Genomic DNA, 15,835 nt, shown 5'->3' with positions numbered 1-15,835 from the left:
GTGTGGACTTAGTCTGATGCACTAGGCTTCTCCCTGGAAGAATTAGGGAAACCATGGAGGGAGGTATAGTTTGCTGTGAAAATCCTAGTACATAGAATCAGATTTCTATGGGATACCCAGAATAACCTTACCCTTGAGTGGTCAGATTGAAGCTATGAGCTTCAAAAATATGACTGCGGACAAATATATCCTTAGAAGCTGGTTTTACAAAGATTTAGAGACAGTTAATTTTTTAAAATTTTGTTCCAAATTGTAATTAGTTTGGCAAATGTCCAGAAATAGATAACCCTTCTAGTTGGGAACCACGCGATAGCAGCTTCTAAAGCATTCACCTAATTATAAGCCCCTCTCTCTTGAATACCCCTTGATTTTGTTTTAACCTGATTAAACTCTCATGAGCTGGTAGTCACTTTCAAATTCTTATCAGTGAATAACTCCTCCTCCCCCTTTTTCACACATCCCTCAAAATTTTTCTCCTAGGTTAAACATGGAGGATTTAACACTATTTTTCTCAGATCTCCTCTAATAACAATAATAGAACAAATGAGTATCAGTTCATACAGATGAAGAATATACAGCAAGAGTAATAACATGTAAGAGATATTGATAAAATTTAGGAGACGGAAAGAAGATATTTGAGGGGTAACTGACTTTGTATAGCAGGAAAAGTAGAGAAAGATGAAATCTATGGGCCTGCAAAAGGAAAAGCCAACAAGAAACAAACTGATTCATCCACAGGATCCTGGAAGGGTTTAGAAATGGGAAGCAGCAGATTAACTGAAAGCCAGGGAATAAACAGAACTAAACATGGAGGATGGTTCAAAAAGTGTATAAGGAGCTGTGAGCTTCCCAGATACTTTCCCCAGTCCTGAATAGACAGGCAACTGCTCTCTCTTCTCCCTGGTAGAAAATTTAGATTTACTCTGTAACAAAATTGAATCACTGAGACACTAGCTCACAACTTAGTCACCTACAGTAAAGTCTTCCTCTCAACAATCCTTGCCCAGACACAAAGAACCCCCAATCATCATTTTATTACCTCCCTTTTAAACACGAAGAGATAGTCCAGAATCACCAGACAGTTGGAAAAGCCTCTGCTACAATAACCAGTAACAAAAAATAAAAGGAACACAGAAAAAGCAAGGAAATGCATGAAGCAAAAGAAAACTTTTAAAATTTGTCATTGATGCCTCAAAAAAATGTTAGAAACATTAAAGACACAAAACTAAAATAGAATGTTACTTTTTGAAAAAAGGAATAGACAGAAAATAAAGAGTCACTGAAGATAAGAAGTATTATAACAAAAATTTTAAAATTCAGTAGCAGGGTTAGAAGATGAAGTTTGATCCTATCTCAGAAAATAGGACAAAAAGATGAAGAGCAGGTAAATTTAAAAAAAGAGAGAGATAAGAAAATTAGAGTATCAATCCAAAATGTCCAAGAGCCAAGTAATAGGAGTTTCAGAAATAGAAAAAAAAAGAAAAGAAAAATAAATATAAGAACATTGCCAAAAAATAATACAAGAAATTCCCTAGCACTGGAGACTTTGAGATTCTGGACTGAGAAAGCTACTGAGTGCCCAATATCAAAGCACTTCATGTAGAATTTCAGAACCCTGGGTGTGATGATATGATCCCAATGGCTTCCAGAGAGGGGGAACAATATGTGGTGTATGCTTTTCCAGCATCTAATCGGACATAAATAAAATCCATTTTTAAAGTATGTGTTATTATAGTCTAGGATAAATTTGTGCCAATGTGACTTAAATGGTAGACAGTCTTTTTCCATCTAAAAGTCAAAACAAAAATATAAGTCTAAACCACAAATAACGTACATAATATCTGGCATCCACATCTGGGGATGTTCTTGCCAACTTTTCATCTGGGAGCTTACTGCTTATAATTAGAGCTTTACTGATGCCAATCCTAGTTTGTCATGAGCTTAAAGATTCACACATGCAGTAGCTCACTGAAATCTCACAAATGGAGGATTTTCCCTTCCATTTGGAGAGAAAAATAGAACTAAATATCTACTAATCTGAGTGCAGCCAATCTTTCTGTACTATGAACAATGAATCAAAGATTAGAATGTCATCAGGTTTCTAAAGAACCCAACTGGAAACCACAGGAAATGGAGCAATGGCTTGAAACTGATGAGTGATTATTATTTTAAGTCTAGAATTCTACAAAAGCTAAACTATCAAAACAATGTGAAAAGAAAATAAAGAGGTTTTCAGACATGCAGAGAGTAAAATTTTACTTCCCATATATCAATTCTCAGGAAGCTATGAAAGAATGTGTTTCACTAATACAAAGGAGTTAACAAGAAAGCATTCCCACATAAGAGGTTAGTGAAGGAATTCATGGTACCCTAGTGAAGAGAGGTTTCAGAACAACGGCAGAGTAGACCTAGAGAGCAACTAGTCCAGATGGAGCCAAAGGAGGGAATACTCCAGAATGGACAACTCCATGAGAGAAAATGAAAAAGATACTTAAAATGTTTGTCTACTCACAGGGAATTTTCCAATTTTACTGGAAAGTGTGCTGAAGAATTAGTGATAGGTCCTTGGAAAACCAAGCAAACAAAAGATTGAGGCAATTATTCCCTGCAAAAACAGGCAAACAAACAAAAAGGCTAAGTGTAACCACAGTACACTAAGTAATTCAGGTATGAACAGTATTCATATAATCACAATGGTAAACTTTAAATATTGATTTAACCAAAAATGTTAATGTATGAGTATAAGGGAATGGAGGCACAGGAAATATATGTATGGTAGATAGTGTCACATATTATGACGTCAATAAATAATGTCTAAATTTGAAAATTAGGAAAAACTATGATTTTGAAAAATAGCTATAAATACCTAAATATAGCTAGAAATAGCTAATAAGTGTTGAAAGTTATTGCCTCTGGGGAACACAACTTAGGAGTAGAGAGACGAAAACTAGAAGAGCTGCTCTTTTCATAAAACTCTATAGTCCTAAGTGACTTGTTAAAATACCTGCATTTATTAATTAGATAAAATTAAAATTTAATTGAAAAATGTGGGAAGACAATTCAAATTTCCTAAAGCATGTTGGTACGTTAAAACAAGAATAACTGAGTACTCCTCTATCAAAGCCACCTAGATCTACCAAACTACAGAAAAGTATGAGATTAAAATTATATTTAAGAAGCTGAGTTCTTAGAATAAATAATGCTTTTTATATATTTAAGTTGGGTCTGAATAAGATGAATTGTTAATGAATAACAAATGTTGCAAATTCGTTTTTTTAGGTATCAGGACTATCTGCGTGGATAGGAAATAAACTATCTCCTCTAGGTTCGTTACCACTATGGCTAGTAATTCTGCTATCTTCTTTGATGGTCACGTCTTTAACAGAGGTAGCCAGCAATCCAGCTACCATTACCCTCCTTCTCCCAATACTATCTCCATTGGTAAGTATTTCATTTATCCCATTTACTGTCTTCATCTAAAGAGTAGTGTTCTAATTTGCTTGTTCTCATATTGTAGTGCGGAATCATTTTTGGCTTGAATGATTACCCCTGGTAGGTAATTTATAGAGTGCCTTTATTTGCATTAATGCTTTTTTAGGAGACCTCAACTCAGGAGAACTATTTCTGTCCATGTTCAAGCAGAACATCTTAAGTGAACCACTTACCTTCTCTCTGCCCAGATTTTTTGTTGGCAGATAACTGAAAGTCAGCCTAGATCCTTTCCAGCTGTAAGATTTTGGGATTCAGTGTCTCCTGGCAACTTGAGTATTTAGGTCTCTAATGCTGACACGTCTCCCTCCAGAATATTACTCCTGAATTGCTGAGAAGTGCTTCATATAAGTGATTTGCAAGGGAATGGGAATCTAGGCTTATACTTCAGGCTTCAAGCTTAAATATCTTAGACACAGTTCTCCACTGCCCAGGGAAGAATTTTAAAAGAATAAGTAAGAAGCAGATTTGCAAGGAGAGAGAGGGAAAGACGGTCTTCCCTTCATCTCCCCACCTAGCTAGCAATTACAAGAAATAGCTTTAAGTAAAATGTTTTTCTCATTGGGACAGATGGGTTTGGTGAGAGGAAAGCGCTTTAAATTAAGAAGGATTGGCCCTCTGGAATTATTCTGCCGCCAGTTCAGGGGCACATGTTGGCGTTCTTGAGCTGCTGCTTCAAATTAGAAAAGAAATGCAGGCAGTTTCATATTGGTAAAATATCATTTTGGTTTTTTCTGGCTTTTTATTTCTCAACATGGAGCAGTTGGAAAATTATATGATGAGTTAAGAATAATAGTAATTCTTCTTTTGTGATGATTCCCAAGCAAATTTTAAAATATATATCACAGAGGCAGTAACATCAATGGTTTGATGAGAAGCTTTGGAGCCAGAGGGACCTGAGACTCTACTGACATTCTACTGCTTACCAGCTGTGTGTTTGGACAAGTTACTTTAGCCTCTCTAGGCCTCAGTTTCCTCATCTGTTATTTGGGGTTATAGTAGCCATCTCATAAGGTCATTGTGAAAATTAAGTTACATATGTAAATACATGAAGTGTATTATATATTATATCTAATATATGTAAAATTTTACATATATTATATATAAACACATATATAACTTAGCACAGCACCTAGCACCAGATAAATAATAAATGGTTGCTGTTTTTATTTAGTTTCTGGAATAGATGATACTTTATTTTCTAAATATAACTGAGTTGTAATGCTTAAATGGGCACCAATAACCATATAAACAACAACAAGAGTAAGACATATTTTCTGGAAAATATTCTTCAAGTTATAACTGCATTTCTGTGTATAATTTTATGTCTTTGGGTTTCAACCTGCTTCTAGGAAAGTTTATTGTAATAATTTTGCTCATTCTGGTGCTTGGTGCCTCCCTCAAAATGTTCCTTAGACTTCTTTTTATCTTTTCCAACAGGCTGAAGCCATTCACGTGAACCCTCTTTACATTTTGATCCCATCTACTCTGTGCACTTCATTTGCATTCCTCCTCCCGGTAGCAAATCCGCCCAATGCTATTGTTTTCTCATATGGCCATCTGACAGTTATTGACATGGTAAGTGAGCTGAAAGAATACTATCAGGTCCAGTAGACTTTTCTTGTGATGTGTTGGGTTATCTTCCCTTTTACACACTAATCAACTGTCAGGAAAAGCATGGCTTAAGTTCTGCTTCTGAAGGTGAGTGCACGACAGGTCATACAACTGCTTTTAAGAGTGATAACCAGAAGTGAACATGTCATTAGAATTTACAGTCACAAATACAGAGATTTCGAAAGCATCAGTAATGCCCTAGAAGAAGGAAAAGAGCATACAATATGCTCAACTTACATGTCAAGATCAGGACCCACCTTGACCTAAGAAAAAGGAGGATATAGGGTCAATGAAATTTAGCAATCAAGCACTGTGGTTTGCTATCACAAATAATTTATGCAACAGACATTTACTCTGAATAAGACATTGTGCTCAGTGCCTGATGATGAAAAGTCATCTTTCTTGTTCCGATTCTAATAGTGGCACCTGAAATGAAAGCACAAGCAAGTAATAATAGAAAATTTAAGTGACAAAACACGGGCATTTTTGTCAAATACAGAAGTGGTGGTAGTCAAAACTAGCTTGAGAATATTCTAGTCTCCCCCTAATCTTGATCATCAACTTCCAAACCAAGCCAAACAAGAATATAACCAAAGTCAAGTCAGGGAGCTTGCTAGGCAAATGCAGTTCCCAGGTAAGCCCCAGTTCCCTTCCTTGCACATACATTGCTGTCCTTAAACCCCTGCAACATAAAAATTCTAGAAATGACTCTATGTAGAAGTCATATAATATCCTTCTGGTAAAGAAAGTGTGCATAATATAATATAAGCAATGTCCTATATATGTGAATTAAAAAAATAAAAGCTGGATTCTGGAATAAATGAGTGGCTTGCATGGACAGAAAAGGAGAAATCATTGCTAGGTATCTCCCTTTTGCTTTGGGTCTCCATGTTTTAACACAAAGAAGGCAGAGATAAGCAAGCTTTCTCTGTAAAAAGCCAGATAGTAAATATTTGAAACTCTGTGGGCCATATGGTCCTGTCACAACTACTCAACTGTGCCATTGTGTCATGAAAGCAGCCAATAATAATGTAAAGAAATGGGCATGGTTGTGGTTATTTACAAAAATACTTCATGGGCGTTTGTCTGCCGATCTCTGTTTTAATGGGTAGAAAGCAACTTTGAGGTTATTTAATGGACACCAGAATGATAATGTCAGAGCTGGACAAATGGGAACTCTAAGAAAGATGAATACAAGAAGTGGCATTATTAAATCTCAATAAGAATACTGAAGGGTAAACTAATAGTAACATTGAATGAATACAAAGGATCCAGTTATCATATAGTGACCTAAACCTTATTTACTGAAATACAAAACCGTGAAACTCAAATTCTGATTTAACACGAATGGCAGGTTTTTAAGGGGATTTTTGTCGAATTGGAATGACTTTGGTGTATTCCTAAGAGGAACTTCTCTGAGACTCTCCTGGTAAATGGCATTTAGTTGGGGACAGATTCTCTTTTGACACGAATGGAAGAACTCCTTGTTTTATGAAATCAATAATTTATTCTTATCTTTTAGGATGCATGTAGATCTGATATATGCTTTCTGCAGCAACATTTCAATTCTCCCATAGATTTTTTTTTGCAAGACTGACATTTATGTTCTTTCCTGTTCAAGGTTAAAGCTGGACTTGGCGTTAATATTGTGGGTGTTGCTGTGGTGATGCTTGGCATGTTCACCTGGATTGTGCCCATGTTTGACCTCCAAACTTACCCTTCTTGGGCTCCTGCAATTAGTAATGAGACCATGCCATGACCATGATGAATGCTCTAACGATCCTGTGGTGTGTTTTGGGAACCACTAAGAATTCACTGCAAAATTTGGCTGTGGAAGACTGATGACACATTTAAATCAGTCCTGGTGTAGCTGCTGCAGTTCCAGTGAACACCCAAAACCTGCTGTCATAACTCAGAGTCCACATTTCTTTTGAGATGCAACCAAAGAGTATCTACATGCTTTCATCGAGAAGCCCATGGTGGAGTTTTTGCTCATGGACCATATGCATCCTACTTCATCATAAGAATAATTTATAACTTGACCTTCAAAGAGATTAGGTCATTTGCTTCATCTTACAGTTTGGGTTCCATGTAACATTTCAAATGTTATTACTTCAGAAACTTCTCATGAAGCTAAAAATTAAAAAAATGCAAATTAATTAGATACTTGGATAAATCATTTCTGTAGTGTTGTTCAAGGGAATTTTCTGAAAACTCAAAGCTGTGGTCATCTGGTGGTGCAAAAGAAGAGTTTAATCTAAATAAAATGTGCATTCCCTCATTTAAAAAAAATCGCAATCAGATTATTTTTGATAGATACATATAGTACGAAAATTGAAATTGAAGTAGTAGTTCCAAAATTATAGGTGAATCCACTAAACAACAGAAAACTCATAGATAAGGATTAATTTCTAATTGACTTTATGGTTAGAGTAATGTAATTCACACTTTAAAGATCTCAGTGCACTGAGAAAAGCATTTTGTAAAGCTATGGTTAAGGCTTGCTACGATTTGCACTATTAGCACAGTGTAGTTAGGAAAGAAAGCTAAACACTATAAAATTATTAACCCGTTTATATACATGTATAGCAATTTCGCTTAAGTGTTTATCTTATTTCAGAAATACATAATCTCCTATGTAAAAAGAGGAGATTCAGAAATTTAAATGAATTATCACTGTGTATACAGACATAGAAAAAAATCACATAACTCCATTATGTCAACATTGAAATGAAATACCAGATAGAAAATAAAAACTTAAAACTATTCAGGGGCCAGTCCGGTGGTGTAGTGGTTACGTGTGCGTGCTCCGCTGTGGCAGCCCAGGGTTCGCAGGTTCAGATCCCGGGCACAGACTGATGCACTGCTTGTCAAACCATGCTGTGACAGCATCCCATATAAAGTAGAGGAAGATGGGCATGGATGTTAGCCCAGGGCCAGTCTTCCTCAGAAAAAAGAGGAGGATTGGCATCGGATGTTAGCTCAGGGCTAATCTTCCTCACAAAAAAAAAAACAAAAACTTTTGATATATTTACAAAAGAGAAAAATAAATTATTTATGGGCAAACCAAAAAGAAAAAAGAACTAAACAGTCAAACAAAAGTAGGAAGAAGAAAATAGTCTCCTAGCATTCAGAATGTGAAAGAGTAAGGTCTATTGGCATTCCAAAATTCAGCTAAAGGGAAAAAAATTGCAATCAAAAACCACAAAATATGTGTATAGTTAGGAAAAGATGGAGAAGTTAAAACACAGAAATTCTTGTGCTAAAAATAAAATGGAAGACAAGCTTAAAAACACCTTTGCGGGGCAGCCCCATGGCATAGTGGTTACATACAGCGTGCTCCACTTCAGTGGCCCGGGTTCACGGGTTTGGATCCCAGGAGCAAACCTACACCACTTGTCAAGCCATGCTGTGGCAGCGACTCACATACAAAATAGAGGAAGACTGGCACAGATGTTAGCTCAGGGTGACTCTTCCTCACACACACACAAAAAAACACCTTTGCTATTTTTAATTTTCATAAAAGTCATCAGATCTGGTTTGGTTTTCTTGCAAGTGACAGTATTTATAAAGTTATTCTTGAAAATTAAATATAGTAAAGAGGATTTTTTTAAAAAAGAATACATTTCTTCAAAAAATTGTATGATAGATTGCCATATTCATTCTTTATTTATTAATTTGTGCAAAATTAATTGTTTTTTCCTCAGAAAAATTTGTCCATTTAAACCTTAAAATATAATACTGCTGCTTTGTATATATCTTCTATGTTCATTCTATTCACTTATTCCCTTCCCTGTCATATGTTACACATTTATTTATGACCCATGGTATTTATTACATTTCTGCTTTTTTCCTAGTCATTCAATTTATCACAGCCAAATTATATTATATGACGAATACATTTTTATTATGAAAAAATGAAATGACTTCTCAAATTATAATAAGTTTTGCTCTCAAGAAAATAATATAAACATTTCACCTTAAATCATTTTAATGAATTACTTCCAGCAGCTGCCAGCTGAGTACAGGAAAAATTATACTTAGTCAAAATTTGTTTAAGTGAGCCGTATAGTTCTCTTGCTACATCTTTATGTTTAGTTGAAATATCAAAAATGACTTAGCTCATCCATTTCACATTTGTCCCATTTACGTCAACGTTCTCAAGCTCTTTAGTTTGAGAGTTGCATAGTATCTTTGAAAGTTTCCAAAAGGCAACCTCAACAGATGATCAAACAAATCTTTGCCCTCCCACTGTATGGTAGATAGTGTTTTTGTTATTATCTTGATCCTTACTTAAAGGTTAACTAGAAATCTTTGTCACTTTAAATCTCAGCATCTTACTTAGAATTCGATCTTGTCCAGATAATAGTAGCAATTTCACTAAGTGCCTATTTACTGTCTGTTCATGCAAGTGCTTGGAGGGCTCCACTGGCATCTGTATATCCTTCACTCGCACCAACTGCCACAGTACGTGTCAGCATTTCTAGCATTCAGACTTCTTTCCTTTCAAATGTGCACACTGTTTTCACCTTACTTGGTATCCAAGGCTTTGCTCTCCTTCTCAGCCTGGGAGGTAGGGAGGTACTCTTTTAGCCAATATTATTAATTAAACTCATTAGCAAAAATTGATAAGACAATATCATGGCACATTAATTGTGTCTTGACATGTGTAGTACATATTATTATATGTAAAAGATTATTATTAGGTATATTACTATGTCTCTCCCATGCTTAATATTTGATAAGAATCTTTGTGATGACACTTTTGTTTCAAATTTTTTTGGTTTAGTTAATGAATGACTATTGTCTTTGCTTGACTGTATTGCTTTTACCAAAATAAATGTTTTTATTTTTAGGAGGGGGAGGGTTGTTCTAGCAATAAAAGAGTAAACCCAAACAAACTAGGTCAGTTTTATTACTCTAATATAATATAAAAAGGAAAATAGTTAAAATCGTTACTCCAGCACGGCATTAGCCATGTTATTCCCAAATGAAACACTTTAGTCAAAGTAAAAATTTACTAGTTAAGTTTTGGGAATGCAAATATCAAGAACAGAGGTCTCCATTGCAGAGGCGAGATCAGACTAGCCCAGCAGTAAACACTGAAAACACCTTATAGGGGCCAGCCCGGTGGCATAGTGATTAAGTTTGCACACTCCACTTTGGCGGCCAGGGGTTCGTGGGTTCAGATCCCCAGCGCAGACCTACACACTGTTCATCAAGCCATGCTATGGTGGCATCCCACATATAAAATAGAGGAAGATTGGCACAGATGTTAGCTCAGGGCCAATCTTCCTCACCACAAAAAAAAAAAAACAGCTTATAACTAAAGTAGAAAATAAAAAGGTTTTTCCAAATATGGTGATCTTCATTTGTCTAGGAAGAAAAAGACATGGGGTTTTGAAAAAGAAATAAAGGGGCTTTTCTTAATGACAGTATAGTGGTACAGATACTGGGGGTGGGAGAAGGGAGATCTTCTTGAGGCCAAATAATAAAAAGTATTGTATAACATATATTACTGTTGTTGGCAAGAAAATAATGGAAGTCCTCAAAAGAGAGAGATGGTGAAGCACCAGCAAGAATCCAGAGACAAGCAAGGACCAAAGGTGGCAACTGCTAAGCCCTAGAGATCTTGAAATTTTCCTTTAATAGGTACACAGGGTACGAGGGATGGGAGACAAAGTTAGGACCCAAGCAAGTTAGGGGTTAAATGGAAAACTACATAGAGTTAGGATCCCAGAGGACTATATTCTCAATGAAAGTGTGAGCTAGGAAAAAAACCCACCCTATAGTGGGAAACATCAAGGGAATTTTAACGTTTTGGCCTATGCACTGGGTGGAGGGATAAAATCTCCCTTGAAAATTCATAACGACGGAGGTTAGGTGCCTAAACTCTCAATACCAGCGTGTGTAGGGGGAAACTTACACTGAAACTTTATTTTAAAACAATCCTGGGTTGCGGTATTCCCAAGTACCCGGCAAAAGAAGGAACACTTTCTTCAGCCTGGGGCTCAAAGAATTTCTAAGATTATAATCAAAACTCAGAAATTCTGCCAAGATATAAAGCATATTGTGCAAGAGCCAACATAAACAAAAGAAACAGGATCAAAGTACAAAGACAGCAGATATTCTAATTATCAAATAGATAATATAAAATGAGGAAGCATAATGTTTGAAAATATTAAAAAAGGTGTTGGAAATATAATAAGTGTGATAGGCAGAATTCTAAACCTGTCCTCCCTAAGATTTCTGTCTCCTGGTTATTCAATCAAACACTAATCAAGGTACTGCTGTGAAGAGATTTTGCAGATATAATTAAGATTATTAATCAGCTGACCTTAAAATAGTGAGATTATCCTGGATAATCCAGGTGAGCCCAATGTGATCCTATGAGTCCTTAAAAGCAGAAGGGGAAGGCAGAAGAATCAGGCGAGTGAGATGAGACAGAATGGGAAGTCAGAGCGAGTTGAAGCCTGAAAAAGACTGGACCCACTGTTGCTGGCTTTGAAGATGAAAGAGGTCACAAGCCAGGAAATGCAGGTGGCCTCTAGAAGCTGAGAATTACTCCTGGCTGAAACCCAGCCAGGAAACAAAAGCCTCTGTCTACAGTTGCATGGAACTGAATTCTGCCAATGACATGATAAACCCAGCAGTAGATTCTCCTTAAGAGCCTCCAATGAGGAATGCAGCCCTGCAGACACTTTGAGTTTAGTCCTGTGAGACTTGTTTTGGACAAACCTGTTAATCTACAAAACTTTAAGATAAAACTGAGTATTGTTTTAAGCCACTAAATTTGTGGTAATTTGTTATGGCAAAAATAGAAAAGAAATACAACAAGGAACAAGAGACCTTGACAAGTGACCAGATTGATATGAAAAGTTATCGAACAGAAATTTTAGATATGAAAAGTATGATGATTTAAATTAAAAACTTAATGAATAGGTTAAATAGCACACTATACAAACCAGAAAAGAAAGTGAGTGAACTTGAAGATACATTCCAAAAAATTAATTAGAACACAGCACAGAGATAACACAGAAATGAAACTCTGAAAGGAAAGCTAAGAAAAATGCAAGCTAGAATAAAAAATGTAACATGTTTAATCAGAATTCCAAGAGTAGATAACAAACAGAATAAGAGTGTCAAGACAGAATCATTGAAAACACGAGTGACGATTTTCCAATACTGATAAAAGAAATCAGTCAAGATTTTCAGGAAGCATAATGAATCTACAGCAGGATTTTTAAAAAAAAGGGAAATCTACACTTACCTACATGATAGTGAAATAGTAAAACACTAAAGAGAGAGAAAAGATAGTAAAGAGAGGGAGAGAAGACAGACTACACATAAGGAACTACACTTAGACCATTAGACCGAGGCAACTTTCTCAAGAACAATTGGAAACAGGTAAGTATCTACAAGTGCTAAAACAAAAAACTGTCAACCTATAATTACATATCTAGAAAATGTATGTTTCAAGAATGAAAGGAAATTAAGGAATTTCCAAACCAACAAAAACTAAGAGAGCTTACCACTAACCAAATCTCATAAAGGTACTTCTAATGCATGTATCAAAGGAAGAAGAAAAATAATTCAAGAAAGATGTGTGACAATAAGAAATCGTGGGTAGCCAAATTAGTAAACATGTGGGTTAAAAAGATCAACTAGAATTAAAATCCTGGAAAAGCATAAGGTACAAGTTCAAAGGAGTTCTAATTTAGCTCTCAAACCCCCATTTTTCTTGGCAGCAGAACACTTAATCTAACTAAATCAAAGTCAATTTAGTCATTTCAGTGTTTTAACTGATTTCAGAGTTTACCTCAGTCAACTTAGGTTTTTGCTTTTTAGATCCTCTCTTATCCCCTTCTTCATGCTATTTTTGTCTAAGTTCTGTGGCCCTTACAAACGAAACTCTCACTGGGTAAGTAAGATGCATCTGGTCTTCGTGATTAGCAGTTGTCCATGCTGGCTTCCACGGAGATGTATAATCCTCTGAGATGTACAGTTCCATTGGTTTTATCATTCACTTCTGATTCCAAGATCTACTCATGCTCCCTGGCTCACGTACCTCACATTGTCCCTGAAATCAACGTATCTTCAACACAGCCTCAAGCCCTATTGACCCACCACTTCAAGGGCTTAGGGGACTTTGGATGCCCTCTGCTTCTCTCTGGGGTCCCAGGAGTCTTAAGAGGAAAGTGGTGCCTCAGACCCACATGTGCCTAAATATTCCCTGCCATCAATCTACTCTACTACAGAGTTCCTTGTTAAGTGCAAGGGAGAGGGAGCCCAAAACTCACATCTTATATCCACAAGAGTCAGTGTATTAATTAGTTCATGGCAAAAATAATGATGTAACCTATAGCCACAGAACAGAGCAAATTAGCCTGGCTCAAATGGAGACCCAAACCATGGTCTATCTTGAGCAGTGCTTGTGAGCAGAGACCTGGAGGCAGACTGCCAGGACTGAATCCCTGCTCCACCACTCACCAACCCATCCTCAGAGGTATTTGACATCTGTATGCTGCAGCTTCCTCATCTGAAAATGGGCCACAGATGGCAGAAGAATATCTTCATAGAGTTATGGGGATTAAATAAGTTAATATGCATAAGATACTGGCAATCGTAAAAGCTCAATATTAGGTAGTATTCTCATTATTGTCGTATTATTATCATTCCTTAGTACGTCACACAGAAGTAACTGCCCACACACAATCACTAGTGTTGGTCAAAGGCCTTCTTCAGAAGACTCTTTGCCAGAATCTCATTGAAACCTTAGATTTTGGTTAGAAAGGTTACTCCTAGTTTATAACACCTAAGCAGAGATTTCCAAAGGATCATTTAATTTTTACCCATTTACTCCTTTGTTGAGAGAAATCACTGGAGATGAAACAGTGAACAACGTGTGAATTTAAAATAATGAATCTCCATTTACAGAATTCAGGACACAAAGAAAACATAGGAAAACTTAGACACTGTATACAATACTAAAAACAGGTTCAATATCCTATTGAAATAATGTGGCATATAGGTATCAAATGAGCCTATCACTCCATTAAATGATTCTCATAATTAGTTTTCACTTCAGGGATGTGTAGATGTGTAGATCTGACAACAGATGCCCATGTTGTCAGGGCTCCCTGGAGCATTGTCTGCAGGGTCGTTGATGAACCTCGACAGCTGTAGTTCCGTACACCCGCTGAGCTAAGCCTACCCTCTGACCTCCCCTCTGCAGCAAGTCTACAGCTGGGCCCCTGAGTCAGACTCGATGTCTTCGTGGTTATTGTTCCGCAAAAAGTACATACTGAAGATTACCAAAATATTAGAAATGTCACGTAGCCTCTCCTTCATTCAAAAAAAAATTGATGTGCTCTTGCACCCATGTAATAGCCAGCATTTCCATTATTTTTCTTACTTATTTATTCTAATTGCTTCATTCTGTTCTTTTTTATTTAGCACACCTTTTTTATTTAGCACACCTTTTTTATTTAGCACACTGTCTTTTTTTATAAGAGCTAAGAATGTGCTTGGACTATTCAAAAGAGTCAGATACCATGTTTACTAGAGCCTCTAAGAAGAGTGGCCTCTTACAGTGCTCCTACATAAAGAGATATTACAAATAGAATAGATTCTACAGCTACTCCATATTCTATGGCCTGGGAGTAAATTTTCAAATAAAGTTTAAAAATGACATACCTTATATTTCATGCAACGGTTTTCAAACTCCAAGTAATCTTGAAAGAAAGTGGGAGAGCATTTTGGTGGAATAAGCTTAGGACAGAAGATGAGAGATGTGTTAAAGACAGCATGTTTGATCCATCTAACTATGACTGCCATGAAATTTCTTTCTAGTTTGAAGTCTCCAATTCCTCAAACAATTTTATGTATTTTAGATGTTGGACTTGCAGGCTAGCTCCCAGGATCCTTCCTTCCCTCACACTTCTTGAGGGAGTTTATGGACTTTTACCACCTTAGACAATTTAAATTAAACTATGTATCAGAAGTGAAAAATTTTGAGACTAGAACAGGAACCCAATGAACGCTAGTCACAATTGATAAATCAACTTGGGAAGAATTAACATCTTAAAAATTTTGAGTCTCCTGACCCGTGAACATACTATTTCTCTCTATTTAAGTGTTGTTTAATTTTTCTGAATAATGTTATATAGTTTTCAGTGTACAGTCTTGCTCATCTTTAAACATATTTATCCCTAAGTATTTCATTTTTTTGGTGGTATGGTGTTTCATTTTTTGATGCTATTTTAAGTGGTATTGTTTTTTAGCTTCAATTTCTGATTGATAGCTGCTAGGATTTAGAAATACAATATACTGATTTTGTATTCTGCATCTTTGCTAAGCTTATTAGTTTTAGTTGCTTTTTGTAGATTTCATAAGATTTTATACATAAATGATTATATCTTCTTGTGAATAAAGTCAGTGATATTTCTCACTTTCCTATTTTATTTCTTATTCTGCCTTAAGATATCCTTGTCTCTTTTCTTCTCTTAGTATCAAAGCATTTTTTAAACCATTAGTTATGAATGTGAGCTGTAGAATTTTCGGAGTTTCTTTATCAGATTAAGGAAACTCTTCTATAGCTAGTTTGCTGAGAATTTTTAACAGGAAGGGATGTTGGCATTTCTCCAATGCTTTTGCTGCATCTTTTGAGATGATCTTATGGTTTCATTTTTTAGTTCGTTAATATGCTAAATTACATTGAATTAAACTTTGA

At 36.0% G+C, this 15,835-nt stretch overlaps 1 protein-coding gene across 1 annotated transcript in view; it reads left to right on the top strand.

Annotated features, from left to right (window-relative positions):
• The window catches only part of SLC13A1 (solute carrier family 13 member 1), an 85,079-nt gene extending 77,709 nt beyond the window's left edge, over positions 1–7,370 (top strand). The window contains exons 13-15 of the mRNA XM_004418744.3: positions 3,280–3,441; positions 4,930–5,067; positions 6,725–7,370. Of these exons, the coding sequence (XP_004418801.1) occupies positions 3,280–3,441; positions 4,930–5,067; positions 6,725–6,862 (438 nt within the window). The 3' untranslated portion in view covers positions 6,863–7,370. The remainder of the gene's footprint in view (positions 1–3,279; positions 3,442–4,929; positions 5,068–6,724) is intronic.
• Positions 7,371–15,835: the final 8,465 nt, after the last annotated feature.

This window comes from Ceratotherium simum, chromosome 1, assembly GCF_057802395.1.
Source record: "Ceratotherium simum simum isolate JZ-2026a chromosome 1, ASM5780239v1, whole genome shotgun sequence".
NCBI classification, from domain to species: Eukaryota; Metazoa; Chordata; class Mammalia; order Perissodactyla; family Rhinocerotidae; genus Ceratotherium; species Ceratotherium simum.
The sequence above is the reverse complement of the archived record's forward strand: the minus strand, read 5'-3'. Positions and strand labels throughout refer to the sequence as shown.